General features: G+C 43.3%; 2 protein-coding genes across 3 annotated transcripts; one reads left to right on the forward strand and one right to left on the reverse strand.

The window, feature by feature from the left end:
• Positions 1–91: 91 nt before the first annotated feature.
• On the forward strand, positions 92–16057 carry Stat2 (signal transducer and activator of transcription 2). Of its 2 annotated transcripts, XM_027926647.2 has the most exons (25): positions 92–201; positions 2238–2375; positions 2537–2690; positions 3013–3105; positions 3295–3384; positions 3476–3551; positions 3957–4042; positions 4185–4336; positions 5832–5987; positions 6095–6187; positions 6405–6464; positions 6851–6865; positions 7092–7185; positions 7325–7372; positions 7451–7534; positions 7698–7796; positions 7890–8025; positions 8145–8197; positions 8328–8422; positions 9702–9838; positions 10031–10213; positions 10446–10503; positions 13764–13904; positions 13992–14098; positions 14379–16057. In XM_027926647.2, the coding sequence occupies exons 2-25, from the start codon at positions 2245–2247 to the stop codon at positions 14513–14515; spliced, it is 2478 nt and encodes an 825-aa protein (XP_027782448.1). In that variant the 5' UTR covers positions 92–201; positions 2238–2244; the 3' UTR covers positions 14516–16057. The 2 variants fall into 2 exon arrangements, with proteins under 2 accessions (XP_027782448.1, XP_027782439.1); XM_027926638.2 differs by having other exon boundaries at positions 13764–14098.
• A 1191-nt stretch (positions 16058–17248) lies between these two features.
• On the reverse strand, positions 17249–19555 carry Il23a (interleukin 23 subunit alpha). The gene is made up of 4 exons (XM_027928661.3): positions 18657–19555; positions 18238–18339; positions 17946–18077; positions 17249–17844 (listed from the first exon to the last, which is right to left on the reverse strand). Exons 1-4 carry the CDS (start codon positions 18816–18818, stop codon positions 17683–17685), a joined length of 558 nt encoding a protein of 185 aa, XP_027784462.1. The 5' UTR covers positions 18819–19555; the 3' UTR covers positions 17249–17682.

Here is a 19555-nt window from a genome sequence, read left to right on the forward strand (position 1 = left end):
CGGGGAAGGGCTTGGTGAGTGGCAGTAGTGCCAGGGCTGAGCTTATGGGTTCATTTGCGACTCAAGCCCTCTAGGCTTAGAGTCCGAAGGGCGGGACGAAGTCGTGGGCGGGGCAGGAAGCCTTGGTACCTCAGCTACGTTTGAGGACTGGAAGTCTCGATCACAGCCACTGGAGGGACCGGTTACTGGGACCCTAACGAGGTACCGCCCCTGAGAGAGTGTGGGGGATTGGAGTGAAGGGGCAAATTCTTGCCTGGGAAGGGCTGCTGGTCCCAGGGTTACGGGCTAGACGAGGCAACTTCTGTCTTCTGGTGGTAAATAGGAGCTTTCTGCTGTGTCCTGGATCTTAACCCTCCTGTCCAGTCTAGCTCCCCAATTCTACCTCCCCCTCCCAGAATTCCCCTGCAGCCTCGGAGGCCCGGAACCTGGTTTTGTTACATGGATTCGATGTCTTAATCAAAGCTTTTGTCTCTGTCCTGCATTACTTTTTGTCCTTACCAAAAAGCAATGTCTAAAGATAGACATGATGTATCATCCTCTTTGTTAAGTAAAAATGTGTAAGTTGCCCTGTGTGGTATCAAATAAAACAAAACTGTCTTTTGCCTATCACCAAGCGGGCTGTACTGGGCATGCTTCTCCCCACTGCCATCTGATGTCTGTTAAGGAAATTAAAACATATTCTTGTTGCATCCTGAGTCTAACTGAACAGAACAAACATGCACATTTGTGTTATAAAAAGGTCACATGACTTTATACAGAGCAAAGAAAAAAATTTTTCTACTAGGATGAATTAACATGAGCTGTCCCTCTGAAAATAGGAACAGAGGAGGCGAAGGATTGGGCAGGAACTCCTGTTTTTAATTTTAACCCTTTTTATAATGCTGGATTTCTTCATCTTCCTTTTATTTGCTGTTGCTGGGGATGGAACCCAGGACCTAGGGCCTCAGATATGCTTGGTAAGGGCTCTACCACTAAGCTACATCCTAGCTTAGTGCTTGATCCTTTTAAACTATATATGTTTTTTTGTTTTGTTTTGTTTTGGTACCAAAGATTGAAGCCAGGGGTACTTAACCACTGAGCCACATTCCCAGCCCTTTTTTATTTTATTTTTTTATTTTGAGACAGGGTCTTGCTAAGTTGCTTAGGGCCTTGCCAAGTTGCTGAAGCTGACTTGGAATCCTCCTGCTTCAGAAGCCTTCTGAGCTTTTAGGGTTACAGGTATACATCACAGCTCCTGCAAAAAACAGTTTTGTGAGAAATTTCTGGATCTTAGAGCTGATAATCCACATGGAGAATCAGAGATTGAAAGAGATCCTAAAAATGTCACAGTCTGGGTTGGAGATGTAGATCGCTGTGATAGAGCACTTGCCTAGCATCTGTGAGCCCTGGGTTCAATCCCCAGCACTCCAAAAAAAAAAAAAAAAGAAATCACAATCTTAGGAATTGAATGACCCTTTGCACAGTATTTAGACATCTTCTAGCATGGAACTCCTCCTTCTTAGATGGTGAACAGTTTGTAGGGTGTACTTTCCTTACCTCTAAGAAGGTTTCAGTTCCTAAAAAAGCTTCATGGCCAGCAGAGATCATAAATATTTAAGACCAACACTGATATTTACTCCAGCCAAAATGAATATAGACACAAACAAATATGTTTAAAATAAATTAATCTAGGAAGATAGACGAAATAGCAGAAATATTATTATTTGTTAAAGTTGGGTGATGGATACATGAATGATCCTGTCATTGTATTTATGTGTGTGTTTGAAAATTACCATTATAACAAAAAGACCTCACATATTGGAACTATTGAATTATATTCCCTGGAAGAATATTCACTGAACTATAATAGAGATCATTTCTTTTTTTAAAATGTTTTTTTAATGTTTATTTTTTAGTTGTAGTTGGACACAACACCTTTATTTGACTTGTTTATTTTTGTATGTGGTGCTGAGGATCAAACTCAAGGTCTTGCACGTGTGAGGCGAGCGAGCGCTCTACCGCTGAGCCACAATCCCGGCCCCCAGAGATCATTTCTGGAGATGAAGGGAAGGAAACAAGATTCAGAGTGGGGTCAATTTCAGAGTGGGGTCAATGTAGGCCTTAATATTTCTGTGTTTTTTTTAAAATTTACTTATGTATTTTAACATTTTAAGCTAGTAGTAATAAACAATCACAAGACTATGGGTAATTTAGACCAGCAAAATATTCAATTGAGAACCTTCATCCTTTCAACTTAGAGCCCAAATGGCGCAGTGGGAGATGCTGCAGAATCTTGATAGCCCATTTCAGGACCAGCTGCATGAGCTGTACTCACAGAGCCTCCTGCCAGTGGACATTCGACAGCACTTGGCTGTCTGGATTGAAGACCAGAACTGGTGAGGGCTTCTGCAGTAGGGGAGTGGAGTGGATGAAGAAGATAGGTGATTCCTTTCTCCTGATCCCTGGGGATCCCGGAAACAACCTGGAAGGGATTGGAGGGCCTCAGGACAGCAGCTACCTTGCAGAGATTCTAACCCTTTTCATTCCTGGTCCCCAGGAAGGAAGCTGCACTAGACAATGATAATTCCAAGGCCAGCCTGCTCTACTTACACTTCTTGGAGCAACTGAACTATGAGATTGGCCGCTGCAGTCAGGACCCTGAGTGCTTGTTGCTACAGCACAACTTGCGAAAATTCTACAGGGACATTATGGTACCTGGATGAGTTGGGAATAAAAAGGATAGAACTGGCATCCAAGTGAAGTGTAGAGTAAGGTTTGGGGTACAAACCTGAAGATGCAAATGGAGAAGAACAGATCTGGGGAAAGAGTCTGGACCTTGGGGATCATTAGCAGAGAGATGAGCAAAGTATAGCTGATAGTGTTGGGAAAATGCTAGAGTTTGGGGTGGAAAAAAGAAAGGGCTGGGGACTTTGAAGAAGGCAAAAATACTAGGAACGCTAGTGGGAGGATCTAGGGTGGCTGGTCATTGAAGATGATTGAATATGAACAATTCTCCCTCTTTTCCTACTCTAGGACTTTCCACAGGGCTCCACCCAATTGGCTGAGATGATCTTTAATCTACTTCTGGAAGAAAAAAGAATTCTGAATCAAGCCCAGAGGGCTCAGGTGGGGAAAACAATTTTATGATGATTTTGGAAGTCATGGAGTAGAAAGGGGTCCATGGAAAGGACTCCTGGGATTTGTCTCAGAATAGGATCCCCCCACCTCACCCATCCTATGGAATTATTTTAGGGATGAAAGGATTTAAGAGATAAAAATCAGGGTTAAAATTTGATCAGAGCCTCTTTATTACAGGAGCAAGGAAAGCCAGCCCTTGAAGCATCTGTGGATAGCCAGCAGCCTGAGATTGAATCTCGCATCCAGGATTTAAGGGTTATGATGGAGGTTGGTCATTGTGGCATGAGTTGGGGTGGGCAGGGCTTAGCCTTATTCCTTCCTCAGAAGCAGCCTCATCGAGGTCCCATCTCCTCTGTAGAAGCTGGTGAAATCCCTCAACCAACTGAAAGAACTGCAGGATATCTTCAACTTCCGGTTTAATATTTACAAAAAAGGTAGAAAGCACTTAGAGGGATGGGAGAAAGACTGGTGGCTGCTCGGAGGGAAAGGGTGATGGAGCACAGAATTGGAAAGTTCCAGTGAGCAAGTCACTTTTGGCCAATTCCACTAACTGCAGTCCTGTTGCCTTGCAAAGCTATAAATGCTAGGGTGTGCTATGAAAGTTGAGGTGGAAATGCAGGGACGGAATGGAGGAAATGCATGGAAAACTCCATTAGCAGATTGGATGGACTTTGGTCCCTTCAGAATTTGCTCAAAGGCCCCCCTGTGCCTTTCCTTTTTTTTTTTTTTTTTTCTGTTTCCCCTTTTTCCTCCAAAATTTCCCCTCTCTGACTCTGAGATCTGGGCTGGGAAAGAGAGAGGAAGGTGCTCCTGATCTGACTTCTGCTCTGGCCCTTTAGGGAAGACGTCCTCTTCGGATCCCCATCAGAACAAAGAGCTACAGCTTCTTCAGGAAACTCTCAATGACCTGGACAAAAGGAGAAAGGTGGGAGGCAGGGGATAGAGGGAGTGGGTGGCAAGGAACTGGGAAAATAAAGGGATTTGGGGAGCCCTAGACCCTTAGCCTTGGCTTTTTTCTCCTCATCCTAAGTTAGATGTGCTGCATACTCACATTATCTCTTTGCCAGGAGGTGCTAGATACCTCCAAAGCAGTGGTAGGCCGATTAACTACCCTAATTGAACTACTGCTGCCAAAGTTGGATGAGTGGAAAGCCCAACAGCAAAAAGCCTGCATTGGAGCCCCGCTGGACCAGGTTGGGTTGGAACGTCTGGAGAACTGGTAAGAGAAAATATATTTTCTCCTAATTATCTTATACACCTTAACCCTAGTCCTGGCCATTTCTTATGTTTTCTAAGTTGTAATGCCCTGTATACAGCAAAAGGTATTCTTCTTACTAGTCTCTGCTCCCCAAAATGATCTCAGCTCCCTTGTCAGACTATAACTATACTCTATTCTTTGTCCTCACTATCCAGGGAACCCAGAGCCCAGACTTGGGTTAATCCACAACCTGGTTTCTCCTTCCTTTTTTTAAAAAAAATATTTTTTTAGTTGTCAATGAACTTTATTTTGTTTATTTATATGCAGTGCTGAGAATTGAACCTAGTGACTCACACATGCTAGGCAAGCGCTCTACCACTGAGTCACAACCCCAGCCCTCTCCTTCCTATATATATGTAGTTATAAATGGACAGGATACCTTTATTTTGTTTGTTTAATTTTTATGTGGTGCTGAGGATTGAACCCAGTGTCTCATGTGTGCTAGGCAAGTGCTCTACCACTAAGCCACAACCCTCCTTCCTTTTTAATTACTCAACAAATATGGGAAGGAAGGAAAGTGACCTATTATCTTTACTACCCTGATGAGCTTATTAGACAAAAATTGAGAGCTGGAGGTGTAACTCAGTAGTAAAGAACTTGCTTAGGATGTATAAGGTCTGAGTTGGATCCCCAGCATGGCCAAAAAAAAAAAAAAAAAAAAAAAAAAAAAAAATATATATATATATATATATATATATATATATATATATATATGGGTTCTTCAGTGAGAAGTGAGACTGCCTGGGATCACATATAACCTTTATCTCTTACAGCTGTAGAATCTTGAGCAAGTCACTTAACCTTTCTGTGCTTCAGTTTTATCATTATAAGATGGGGATAATAATAGTACCTACCTCATGGAATGGAATAGTAGTATCATGGAGTGGTCATAAAGATTAAATGCATTAGTGTGTATAAAGATCTTCATATAAATCAAACATAGCAAGCATCATATGAAGGTTAATTGTTATTATGTTAATAGACGTTTCATTAGTTTTTTGTTGTTGTTGTTTGTTTGATTTTTTGTTACCAGGGCTTGAACTCAGGGGCATTTAACCACTGAGCCACATCCCCAACCCTTTTTATAATATTTTATTTTGAGACATAGTCTCGCTAAATTTCTTAGGGCCTCACTAAGTTTCTTAGGGCCTTGCTAAGTTGCTGAGACTGGCTTAAACTTGTGATCATCCCACTTCAGCCTCCTGAACTGCTGGGATTACAGGCCTGTGCCATGGCACTTGGCTTTCAATCAGTTTTTTAAGTGAAAATGATTTTCATTTTTATGTCTTAGATTATGAATCATGTTGAGTAATCTGGCATATACCTCCTGGATTTTTTTTTTTTTTTTTTTTTTTTGGTCCCAGGTAGTTTCTGACTCTGCATTAAAGAGATCCCAGACCCTGAGTGGGAGCTCCAATAAACTCATGGATTCCTTCTCTCTGGATTCTATCACCAGGTTCACAGCTGGAGCAAAGCTGCTGTTTCATCTGAGGCAGCTGCTGAAGCAGCTGAATGAATTGAGACACATTAGCTATGACGGTGACCCCCTGATCAAGGGGGTGAATGTGCAGAATGCCCAGGTCACAGAGTTGCTTCAGAGTCTGCTCCACAGGTCTGGAGTCCATGGAAGGGTCTCTAGGGAGAAAAGGAGAAAAGGAACAAGGGAAGATATTCTTACAGATACTGAACCATGTATTCTCTCCACAATTCTTTCCCCAGAGCCTTTATTGTGGAAACCCAGCCCTGTATGCCCCAAACTCCCCATCGACCCCTCATCCTCAAGACTGGGAGCAAGTTTACTGTCCGAACAAGGTTGGCATTTCAGAACTCGCTCCTGCTTCCTTTTTCTAGCCCTAACACTATATATTTTCTGGTTTTACAGATCTTTTCACTCTTGACCTTTTCTTCTTCATTTCTCTCTGACTCATCTACCTCTTCTACTCTTTTCCTTTATCTTTTTTCAAACATCTGCCTGTCCGGGAGGTTGAGATTGACCATTTTATCCCATCCATCTCCTTCCCCACCCTAGGCTGCTGGTGAGACTCCAGGAAGGCAGTGAGTCACTGACAGTGGAAGTCTCCATCGACAGGTAAGTTGAGACAGGTGAAGGGTAGGATCAAGGAGTGGTGGCCAGGATGGGGGCTGGTGGGGTGAAGAAAGTACTCATTCTTTACAATAACATCTTAGGACTCTCTTCTTCCCCCTTTCATTCAACCTCACAGAAATAACTCATCTTTGGTTGAGCATTTACATGCAGCAACCCCATTTACATAGCAACCCCATGAGATAGGTATTATCAGTGTACCATACGAACAAGGAAACAGGTTCAGAGAGATTATGTCTGTTCTGCAAGGCCACATAGCTAGTAATCTACAGAGGTATGTTTGTACCCAGATCTGTCTGGTCCCACAGAGCAAATTCCTATCTTCTGTACTCTTACTTCTCAATGATTTTTTTTTTTTAATTTCTTTTCAGCAATTCTCCTGAAGGGTAAGTGCCTCACAAGGACACTGCAAACATCTGTGCACTGTATGCATGACCTGCACAACCACATTTGGCAGCCCTGGTGGGAGCACAAATGAGGAGGGAGACTTGGGTGGTACATGGACAAAAGGAAAAGGGTATGTCTGAAATGAAGTGAAACTTTTATTTTCCTCCTGAATTTTTAAAAAAAGTCTGCTCTTTTCCTTCATATGTATTCTTCCTCCTGGAACAGCTTCCGGAAGTTCAACATTCTAACCTCAAACCAGAAAACTTTGACCCCAGAGAAAGGGCAGAGTGATGGTTTGATTTGGGACTTTGGCTTCTTGGTAAGAAGTGTCAATAACTTAAGCTTCTAGTCCAAAGGAAAAAGGTCTGGGGGCAGTTCCCAGGTCTTGAGGCAAAACAGGGGTTCCAGGGACTTCAGGGTCCCCATTCTAGCACTCTCTCTTTTTCCTCAATTCGCAGATGCTGGTGGAGCAACGTTCAGGTGGTTCAGGAAAGGGCGGCAATAAAGTAAGGTTGGGACAGGATTGGGGTGCAGAAGGAACTTGTCAAAGGGCCTTCTGATCACTGTGTCTTTGGCTATTGCAGGGGCTGCTGGCTGTGACAGAGGAATTACACATCATTAGCTTCACAGTCAAATACGTCTACCAGGGTCTGAAGCTGCAGCTGAAAGTGAGTGAGTGAGGGACAGCCAGAGAGATGAAGCAGATTGGAAAAAGGCATAAGAAAGGGATAAACTAAGGTCCATGGGGTGGGCTTTCACCCGCTTACCTTACCAGATGTCTTTAGCTAGAAACATCACATCCCTCCTGCGTGACTCGGGTCTTCTCCACAGACAGACACCCTCCCTGTGGTGATTATTTCTAACATGAACCAACTCTCAATTGCCTGGGCCTCAATTCTCTGGTTCAATCTGCTCAGCCCAAACCCCCAGGTAGGAGATGGGGCCGGCAGGTGGGAGGTGGGGCTGGAATCTTGGGGTGAGGGGCTGCTTTTGAGCCATCCTGCTTTCCTCTCATCGCTATAGAATCAGCAGTTCTTCTCCAGTCCCCCTCAGGCTCCCTGGAGCTTGTTGGGCCCTGCTCTCAGTTGGCAGTTCTCCTCCTATGTTGGCCGAGGCCTCAATCCACAGCAGCTGGGCATGCTGAAGAACAAGCTATTCGGTATAATTCTTTTTCTTTTCTCTCAACCTTTCCCCAGCCTTAGTCTGGCAAGCCCCCTGTCCCCTGACCTGGCCTTGGCTCCTCTGTCATCTGAAGAGATCTATGGTTCTTTCCCACAGGGCAGAATTCTGGAGGAGAGGATGCATTGTTGTCCTGGGCTGACTTCAGTAAGGTAACTAACTCCCCGCATCCTATGCAGTTAGATCTAGGCCCTCAATCCAAATACTGGCCCTTCCCTGTCACTCCTTCCCTACAATGGAGAAAACTCCATATCTCTTTCTGCCTTTCCATTTCAACTTCAGCGAGAGAGCCCCCCTGGCAAGTTACCATTCTGGACATGGCTGGACAAAATTCTGGAGTTGGTACATGACTACCTGAAGGATCTCTGGAATGATGAGTAAGGACCTTGGTCAGCCTTCCCATTACAGGTCTGTTCTTTCTGGGCTCAGGACTGGACTCTTGGCGCCCTCGTGTGGCAAACACGGAGAGAGCAAAAACTACAGGTGACATTTTTTCCTTTTTCTTTTAATATTTTTTTTAGTTGTAGATGGACACAATACCTTTACTTTATTTGTTTATTTTTATGTGGTGCTGGGAATCTAACCCAATTCTGAGGCTCACACATGTTAGGTAAGCACTCTATTACTGAGCCACAACCTCAGCCCACATTTCTTCTTCTTTTTTTTAATACCTTTATTTTGTTTATTTATTTTTATGTGGTTCTGGGGATCTAACCCAGTGCCTCACACATGCTAGGTAAGCACTCTACCACTGAGCCACAACCCCAGCCCCAACACATATTTTTTCTTTTTTTGTGTGTATGGTACTGGGGATCGAACCCAGGGCCTTGTGCATGTGAAGCAAACACTCTATCAACTGAGCTATATCCCCAGCCCTACAGATGACATTTCTAATCACAGAGTTGTATTTGTCAAGCATCTATTGTGTTCCAGAACCTACTGGGTGTTCTGATGAATTCTTTCATTTAATCCTTAAAACCATACTGAGTAGTTGGTATTACCACCCTCATTTCAAGTGAGGAAACTTGTTTTGTATTTTTGGTACCGAGGATTGAGCCCAGGAGCAGTTTACCACTGAGCCACATCCCCAGCCCTTTATTTAATTTATTATTTATTTTGAGACAGAGTCTTCAGAGTCTTACCAAGCTGCTTAGGACTTTGCCCCTGGGATTATAAGTGTGAGCTGCCATGCCTGGCCTCCTTTTTTTTTTTTTGAGACAGGATCTCACTAAGTTGCTAAGAGTCTCACAATTTGCTGAGGCTGGCCTTGAACTTGTGATCCTTTCCTTTAACTTCCCAGTTTCTGGGATTATAGGTGTATACCCAGCAGGAAACTCAATGTTAGAAAAGTTAATCAATTTACCCAGATGACAGAGTTGGGATTCAAACCTAGGCCTAGATGACTCCAAAGCTCTCTCCACCACACTACCTGCCTGTTTGCACATCACCTGGCCTTTACATTGTGCTTTTCACCTGTGTGATCTCACTAAATCCTCATACCTCTTGAAATCCTGGGGCCAGGGTGGTACTATCACCAATGAGGAGTGACTTGGTCAAGATATAAAAGTTTATAAGTGAGAGAGCTGAGGCCAAAACCAAATGCTCACTCCCACACACAAGGGACTGGGGGTCTTGCAGCTATTTTCTGTGTTCCAGACGCATCATGGGCTTTGTGAGCCGGAGCCAGGAACGCCGGCTGCTGAAAAGGATGGTCTCTGGAACGTTTCTGCTACGTTTCAGTGAAACATCGGAAGGAGGCATTACCTGCTCCTGGGTGGAACACCAGGATGATGGTCAGCTGCTCTGCCCTGCCATTCCCATACCTTTTCCTTTCTGCCTAGCCTGCCTTTTGCCCTTCTGCCTGCTGTTGGCTTCCTGGGCTCTGTCCTGAATCCTCTAGCAGCTTTGGGGCTGGGAAGCCAGGGAGAGAATCTCCTAGGTGAGCCTCTTCACTCTAGCCAGCCTCTTCTGTATTCACTTTCCAGATAGGGTGCTTATCTACTCTGTGCAGCCCTACACCAAGGAGGTGTTGCAGTCACTCCCACTGACTGAAATCATCCGCCATTACCAGCTGCTTGCTGAGGAGAACATACCTGAGAACCCCCTGCGCTTCCTCTATCCACGAATCCCCCGCGATGAGGCTTTTGGGCGCTACTACCAGGAAAAAGGTGGGAATAATTAACATATTTTATTACTAGATTAGAAGGATTCTCAGACATCCATAAATCCAGTTCCCTCCTTTCAAACACAGGAAAACTAATATCCACAGCAGCTAAGGGATTTATCCATGGGGATGCTAGTCAGGGGGATAAAATTGTTAAGATCTTCTGTACTTGGGGAACCAGTGAGCTGTGTGTCCAATATGCTGACCTCCTCCACCTCCTGTGTATGTGCCCACAGTTAATCTCCAGGAGCGGAGGAAATACCTGAAACGTAGGCTCATTGTGGTCTCTAACAGGTGAGATATGAATTCTTCACCCATCCTCCAGAATTTCCTTGGCTGATATAGTGACTTTAATCTGCCAAATTCCAGTCCCTCCAGCCTTCTCTGCCTACTGACCCAGTCTCTACAACCCTCTTATTCCCCGCTACCCATTCTTCTCAACTCTCTCCTTTCTCATATTTTCTTGCTGCCACCCTTAGGTTATCTTCACAAAGCTTCCTTGTTAACAGTAATCATAATCACTGGTATAAATGAGGACTTACCTGGTGCCAACCTTGGTACTAGATTTTTTAAAAACATTTGTTCATTTAATTTTTATGAGGACCCATCAGAGTAGGTAACAATAATGGTCATAGTCACTAAAAGTTTAAGACAGAGATGTTGGCACACGCCTGTAATCCCGGTCACTCAGGAGGCTGAGGCAGGAAGATCACAAGTTTGAGGCCAGTCTTAGCAACTTAATGAAGCCTTGTCTTAAATTTTTTTAAAAAAATCTTAAAAGGGCTGGGGATGTAGCTCAGCGGTAAAGAGCCCTTGAGTTTAATCCCCAGTACCAGACAAACAAACAAGAGTTTATTATGGGCAGGCATTGGACTAAATGCTTTATGTTCATTTTCTCATTTTGTTCGATCTTCACAGTTGTTCTGTGAAGTAGTCACAATTGTTTTCAGCTGAGGAAACTCAGGTTTAGTTTGGTGAAATGACATACCTAGGGAACACGCCTGATAAATGATCCAGGTCTGTGGGATTCCAAAGTTCTGCTTTTGAAAAATAATTTAATTTTTTATTTTTAGTTGACACATATGTTTGTATGTATTTTATACATGTTTATATTTTATACATATATTTCTATATATAAATATGCATATTTATTTTATACATATTTTGCCCAAAGTGACAGGATTTCATTCTTTTTATGAATGAATAATAATCCATTGTATATATGTATGTATGTATGTGTATATGTGTGAATATAAATTATATGCTTATTACATATAGTATAAATGTTATGTTACTTATATATTTTTTCATCAGTCAGTGAAGCCTCCATTGAATCCATATTTTGGCTATTTACTGCTCAGTAAATATGGGAGTATAGGTATCTTTTTGATATACTTGATTTTATTTCCTTTGGATGTATACCAAGTAGTCAGATATCTGGTCATATGATAGTCCTTTTTTTAGTTTTTTGAGGAACCTCAGTACTATTCAAGGATAGGAAGCCATTAGTAATAACTATACTAATTTATATTCCCACAGTGTGATAAATGATACATCCTTACCAGTTATTTTGCCCTGTTTTGCCTTAAGACCTGGGAACTGCCCCTAGACCTTTTCCTTTTTGTCATATATATATTTTGTCATATATTTGTTATTTTGTGTCTTTTTAATTAAATTATTCTAACTGGAAGGTGAGATAGTGTCCCATTGTGGGGTTTGGGGAGGTTTTTGTTTGTTAGTTTTGTTTTGTTTGCAGGACTGGGAATTGAACCCAGGGCCTCACATGCTAAGCAAGTGCTCTACCACTGGGCTACATCCCTAGCACTTTTTATATTTTATTTTGAGGCAGGGTTTTGCTGAGTTGCACAGATTGGCCTCAAACATGCTATCCTCCTGCCTCAACCTCCTGATAGCTGAGAATACAGGTGTATGCCACCGTGCCTGACTTCAGTTGTGTGGGTTTTTTTTAATATATATATTTTAGTTGTAAGGGGATACAATATCTTTTTTTTTTTTAGAGAGAAGAGAGAGAGAGAATTTTTTTTTAATATTTATTTTTCAGTTTTTTGGCAGACACAACATCTTTATTCTATTTTATGTGGTGCTGAGGATGGAACCCAGTGCCCCGCGCATGCCAGGCGAGAGCGGTACCGCTTGAGCCACATCCCCAGCCCTGGGACACAATATCTTTATTTAACTTTACTTTTTTTATGTGGTGCTGAGGATTGAACCCAGTGCCTCATGCATGCTAGGTGGGCACTCTACCACTGACCCACTAACCCTGCCCTCAGTTGTGGTTTTGATTTACATTTGCCAGATGATTGATGATGTTGAACATGTTATTATATACTTATTGGCCATTTGTATATCTTTTGAGAAATGTACATTCAGATCTTTGGCCTGTTTTAAAAAATGGATTATTTGTTTTTATGCTATTGAGTCTTTTTTTAAAGATTTTTTTTAGTTATCATTTTAATATTTTTAGTGGTTATGCGGTGCTGAGGATCGAACCCAGTGCTTCACACATGCTAGGCAAGCGCTCTTCCACTGAGCCACAACCCCAGCCCCTGTTGAGTCTTTTTAATTCCTTCCCTTGTTGGAGATATTGTTTGCAAATATTTTCTCCTACTCTATAGATTGTCTATTAACTCTGTTGATTATTTCATTTGCTGTGCAGAAGCTTCTTAGTTTGATACAATCCCACTTGTCTATTTTTGCTTTAGTTGCCTGCACTTTTGAGGCTCATCCAAAAAGCATTGCCTATACAAATGTTTTATAGTGTTTCCCCTGTATTTTCTTTGAGTCATTTAATAATTTTAAGTCTTGCATTTAGGACTCTGGTTCATTTTGAGTTGATTTTTTAAATATTTATTTTAGTTGTTGATAGATCTTTATTTATTTATACGTGGTGCTGAGAATCGAACCCAGTGCTTCACACATGCCTGGCAAGTGCGCTACCACTGAGCCCCAGCTCCAGCTCTTGAGTTGATTTTTTTAAAGGATGGAAGACAGGGCTCTAGTTTCATTCTTCTGCAATTTCTTTTTTTTTTTAAATCGGCGGGTGAGGGTGGGTAACCAGGGATTGAACTCAGGGACCCTAGACTACTGAGCCACATTCCCAGCCCTATTTTGTATTTTATTTAGAGACAGGATCTTACTGAGTTGCTTAGCACCTCGTTGTTGCTGAGGCTGGCTTTGAACTTGAGATCCTCCTGTCTCAGTCTCTCAAGCCACTGGGATTACAGGTGTGTGCCACTGTGCCTGCCTCTAAAGCCCAAATTTTATCCATTTTATCGCCTCTCAAGAATTATATATTGTTTCTCCTATTACAGTTGATAAATCTGAGACTCAGAGACGTTACATACCTTACCTAAGGTCACTCAGCTAATAAATGATATGATTCAAACTCTATCAAGCCTGATTCAAAGCCCATGCTCTCTAGCCCTTTGCTCTGCTGACTTCTTAGACTAAAGACACAGCCTTTGCTTGTTCTACTATTCCCAACTTCATCTAAACAACTGAGTTCTGCCCCTTTGTTATCTTGGTATATCTAGACAAGTGGATGAGTTGCAACAACCACCAGAGCTTAAACTGGAGCCAGAACTGCCATTGTTAGACCTGGATCTGGGGCTGCCATCAGAGCCAGACCTGGGGCTCGGCCTGGAGTTAGAGCTGGATGCAGGGCTGAATCTGAGGTCAGTGCTGGACCCTGTGCTGGAGACCACTCTGGAGCCAGGACTGGAGCCCACACTGAGGCCTGTGCTGGAACCTACACTCTGCAGGGTATCACACAGCGTGCCAGAGCCAGACCTGAAACCTGTATTACAGCCAATGCCAGAGCCGGATTTACCCTGTGATCTGCAAAACTTGAACACTGAGGGAATGGAAAGTAAGTGATGAGATGGAACTAGGGAAGAGAAAACACATTCTTTCCTACCTTCCTCTCTGACCCATCACAGAAAAGGCTGAGCTCCATGCTCCTCATTGGAGAGAGAGGCTCATTTCCTGTTGATTCCTTTTATTAGGAAATGCACATGCCTCCCCCTACGCTCATCCTCCATCCTCCAAAGCTCCCCTCAAGCCTTTCTGCTATTGTCCCTCACTTTTCCTGTTGGGTTGGGAACTACCAACTAAGATCAGGGTCTGACTTTTCTTTCTGAATTATCCAGTCTTCAGAAACTGTAGAATAGAAGAAATCATGCCAAATGGTGACCCGCTGTTGTCTGGCCAGAACACCACTGACGAGGCTTACATCTCCTGCCCCAGCCATTTCTACACGGATGTACCCTTGACTTCTGACTTCTAGGAGCTACATTTTCTCTGTTATTTCCAAATCTTTTGCCCCTCCTACTCTTCACATCATGATGCTGCTCTTCAAGTATGGGAAATTAGAGATTCTAAGCTGGGGTTCAAGGGGAGAGGTGAAAGAAACATGAATGTGGAAGGGCACCAACAAATCAGAACAGGTACTAGCCATAGTTCTAAATAAGGTCTTGGAGGCTATCTGCTGTGCTGGGAGTCTTAGGGGTCCTGCAGCAGGCCCGGATAGTTTGCAGGTATTGGAGGGCTCAGGGAAGTGGCTTCTTTCCAGTAATGGAAGGATTTCAACATTATAATAGTTGGTAAGATTAAACTGGCACACACTAGCATTGGCCCTTTGTGAAGAGTACAGACATGTTATAGAATTCCACTTCTCTTATTATTAAATTCCATTTCTCTATTGGATATTAGTGAATTCAGGGCCTCATGCATGCTAGGCAAATGTTCTATCACAGAGCTGCACACCTAGCCCTTTCTCTCTTCTGGTTCCAACTTTTATCCATTCCTGTCTAGGATAGTTGTGGTTTTTTTTTTTTTTTTTCCTTTCTTCTTTTCTCGATTCCTGATTTCTTCTTCTTCTTTTTTTTTTTGTTTTTGTTTTTGTTGTTGTTATTGTTGTTGTTACCAGGGATTGAACCTGGGGCACTTAACCACTGAACCACATCCCTCACCCTTTTTTAAATTTTTTAAAATTTTGAGACAGAGTCTCACTAAGTTGCTTAGGGCCTCACTAAGTTGCTGAAGCTAGCTTTGAATTTGTAATCCTCCTGCCTCAGCCTCCTGAGTTGCTGGGTTTACAGGCATGTGACACTGTGCCTGGCCTAAATTTCTTATTTTCTTGCAGGGGTTGAGAGCTTTCTGTCTCAGCCCAGCATGTAAAGCTCCATTCTGAGTAAGGATGTAAAACAGAACTCTTCTTACCAGTCTTCTGCCCTGCTCTGCCCGCTGAGTTGCCTGCATCCTCTCCTTCCCCATAAAGTGATCCTGCCACTCTAATGTGATTGAGAAGCTTTGCACACTAATTTAGGCTGCCTAGTCTCCATTTCCCCACTTAAGAGACAATCACTCCTGGAGGTTGGGATGGTAGGGTTTCTGGGAATGTAGGAGTTGCTTTATATAGTATTGGATAAAATTTGATGTTTTTACAGAGGAAGAAATGCTTTGGTAGCTATTTTTTTTTTTATTAAGACACCATCCCTTCTTTTGTACAATATAATGTTTGCCTGAAAGGAAGGTCTCTATTCCTTGGGTATAGACCTAGGCAAAAACCACACCAAAGTTCCTGGAACTTAGAACCTTGAAAGTTTATCATATGACCCTGGACATCCTCATACCTTAGCCATTCCCAGGGAACCCCAGAGGCAACTGCCGTTGCTCTTAGATGTGCTTCTGGTGTAATTTAAGGTATAAATGAAAGAGGAGCCCTGCAGAGGTGACTATTTCTTGCTTGGTATTCAAGCAAACAGCTCAGTTCAGAAAGGGTCTCTTCTGAGCAGAAATGACTAATAAACTTTGTGCTAACCTTGAAGTGTCTTATCTCGGAACTTCTTCTCCACTCACAGAGACTAAAGTCCTTGGGGACATCATCAGGGACATCCAATATATAAGAGTGAGTTCAGCAAGTTGTGGCCTCTGTTCACCTCTGCATGCCCTTCTTGTTGTATTTCTTCTTTGTCCCTCCATTTGGAGCCGGCTTTCCTGCTTTGCAAATTCTTTGGGATAGGGGTGAGTGATATGTGTTGGGGGTGGGATATAAGTGTTATATGACCATCCTATCATATACTTAGTGGGTGGCAAAGCCAAAACATAAATCCACGTCTGTCTGACTCTGAAGCACACATTCTCTTGATGCTGGGACTGCAGCGAAAAGGAAAGCAAATAATCACTAAGTCCTTCCCTTCCTTTTTTCAGATAGTTTAACTCTCTTCTGGAGTTAACAGAGGTCCTTTAAGGGAGAATCCCATTGGCTTAAGAGATTTACCTTTATCTTCTTGGAATGCCCTTCCCTGCTCACAGCTGAGCCCTACTTTTTTTTTTTTTTGGATTGGGGAACAAATTGGGGAACACTAAGCTAATTCCCAGCCCCACTCCCACCTTTTTAAAAAATATTTATTAGTTGTAGTTGGACACAATACCTTTATTTATTTATTTTTATGTGGTGCTGAGGATTGAACCCAGTGTCTCACACGAGCTAGGCGTGTGCTCTACTGCTGAGCCACAACCCCAATGCCCCCAGCCATGTTTTTTTCTGAGACAGTCTCAGTAAATTGCTTAGGGCCTTGCTGTTAAATTGCCTCCCGAGTCACTGGGATTACATACATGTGCCATCATGCCTGGCTGTGGTCTAATTTTTGATTCTGTAGTGACTGGGGCTCCTATCTTTGGCTCCTATATTCTTGGCCAAGATAGCGGGCAATGGATCAGGGAGCAAGTGTCCTATAGGTGTGCCTCCACTTCCTAATCTCAACTCCTTATAATCCCAGGCTGTTTGCTCAGCCATCAAGGATTTATACTGAAAATATCCCAGTGGCTGGGTATGGTGGCACATACCTATAATTCTAGTGACTCGAGAAACTGAGGCTGAAGAATTGTCAGCTTAAGGCCAGTCTCAGCAATTTAGCAAGACTCTGTCTCAAAATTAAAAGTATAATGTGGATCAGTGGTTAAGCACCCCTGGGTTCAATCCCTGGTACAAAAAAAAAAAAAAAGATCCCCCAGGGAGTTGTGAGAAAATCTCACTCTCCACCATAGACCTTCAGAATAGTAGAAAAGTGTACATGTTATAATCCCTTGGCCCTACTTTTCCCATCCATTTATCTTTCACAGTTGAACTTAGAAATTAGACTTGAGAGCCACATAAATAAATCTTTATTGAAAAAAATACATAATTACTTATAAATATAATAAATAATCCTCCTCTCCAAACTGTTCCCATGAGGATAAATAGTACCAAAATTTCTCTTTCCAGCTAATAAATATGCAACTTTGTCACAGGTCATCATCTTAAGTCAGTATTAGCAGTTTTTCAACATGCAAGTCCTATTAAAATTAGTGGGCTAATTAACTTGTTGGCTCATAGTTGTGTGGGTTGATAGATATATCTTATCATTGCTGAGCCATGTCCATCTGGGTGCCATCTTTAAGCTGTTGCCTTCAGGGGCTCTGGGTTGCTGCTCCATGGGCAAACACCCGGGCAGCTACAGCTATAAAGGCCTGGAGGCTGCGAAGGATCTTGAAGCGGAGAAGGAGACGTTGCCACGGCTGGCTGGGACTGGGGTTGGGAGTCTGTGGAGTCTCCAAGTGGTGACCCTCAGGCTGAAAGGACACAGTGCAGTCAGAAGACTCTAGATCCTTATCCCATAGCCTCTGTCTCTTAACACCAGCTAGCCCCCATCCTCCACACCACTTGTTCATACCTGTAGGAGTTGGCTGAGGCCCAGAAGGGAGGCATGAAGCTGGCCCACAGGACCATCATCCCCTGTGAAAATGTCTGAGCCCAGAAGCTTCTCATAAAAAATCAGACCCTGGTGGATCCTTTGCAAGCAGAACTAGAGAGAAAAGAAAGCAATAAAAGGTGGATACACTATTCTTATTCATTGAAGATCCACCCAGTTCTTTACCATTCTCAGAAAACTTCTAGTTCACCACAGTGCCCAGCTATAGGCCCAGTCCCCTCTCCCTTGAGGGCTAGCCTCATCTTAGTGGTACCTGACTATTGTCCCTGAGTCCTTGGGGATCACAGCCATCCCCACATTGGATATGGGGGACATCATTTGTAGTCTCTTCTTCTCCCTCTTCTCTCAGTAGATCCTGGAATGGAGAAAGGGAATGGGAAGAATACAACACATACTTATTGTTTTCTTTGCAGTGCTGGGGATTGAACCAAGGGCTGAACACATGCTAGGCAAGTGCTCTATGAGCAACAACTCCAGCCCAAGATAAGTACTTTTAAATCTTACTGGATCCTTACACCCATGATTCTCTCAGGAACCCCAGTCTCCTTTCCTTTCTCATTCCCTGATCGCCTTCAACCCTTAAGCATCCACCCAAGGCCACAGCTTCCATTCAGTCGTGCAGCCTTGGAAGGCTTGAAGAGGTTCCTTTCAGTCCCACAGGCTAACACTCACCATATGTCCCACTAGTGGATGTGCACTCCAGACCAGTGTGCAGAGCTTCTGTGAGAGCTCCTGGCACTGAGCCCAGGAAGGGCTGCTACTCCCAGGCACAGCCCAGCCCTGAGCTGTCCAGGGCAGCAGCAATAGCAGCATCACAGCTCTGATCCCCAGCATTATGTCGCCTACTTCTCAAATCTGTTTCTGTGACCTGCACTAGTCCTTGTGGAATCTCTGCCCACTTCCCCTTGCTCTGAGACTAATTCTGTCTGATCTGCTTTGGTTCTGGTTCTCTCTGTTTTTCACAGAGATTCTGAGCTGCTTCCGTTGTTTTTCTCCCTCTTTTTAAGGTCCCTGCATTGTAAGGCCCGCCCTTTACACTAGCAGGTGACTCACAGCAGGTGGGATTCCCCTCCCTGCATCATTCCCCTCTGTGGAGAGCCCAGGTATGTAGCCTCAGTTCCAGGGGAAATGAGTAGTGAGGTTGCTGTGGCTAGAAGCCTAGGATGAGATACATGTGTAATGCTCTCCAGGAATTGAAATGGCTTTAGAAGGGGTAGGGGAAGTAACGAACATTTAAATTAATCTGGTCTCAAGTTCCTTCCTGTTTAATCTGTCTCTGATCTTTTTGCCTCTCTAAACTATACCCCTACCACACCCCAAACCTAATTTCCTCACTTCCTCTTGCCTGAGGAAAAACCAAAAACAGAGAAACATTCACTCAACTCCCAAAAGGATGGTGAGCTCATCTTGGAATGAAGTTTGATTCCTACCTAATGACCTGCTATCTAAGAATAAGGGAGTTCTTTTTCTCCATTGGAAAGTCTACCCCTTACCCCCATTGGGTGGTCCTAGTTTCTTAGGAGAGAATGAACATTAAGGTACTTGTGAAATGGGAAGCCATATGAGTGTAA

The sequence above is a fragment of the Marmota flaviventris genome, chromosome 3 (assembly GCF_047511675.1).
Source record: "Marmota flaviventris isolate mMarFla1 chromosome 3, mMarFla1.hap1, whole genome shotgun sequence".
Classification (NCBI taxonomy): domain Eukaryota; kingdom Metazoa; phylum Chordata; class Mammalia; order Rodentia; family Sciuridae; genus Marmota; species Marmota flaviventris.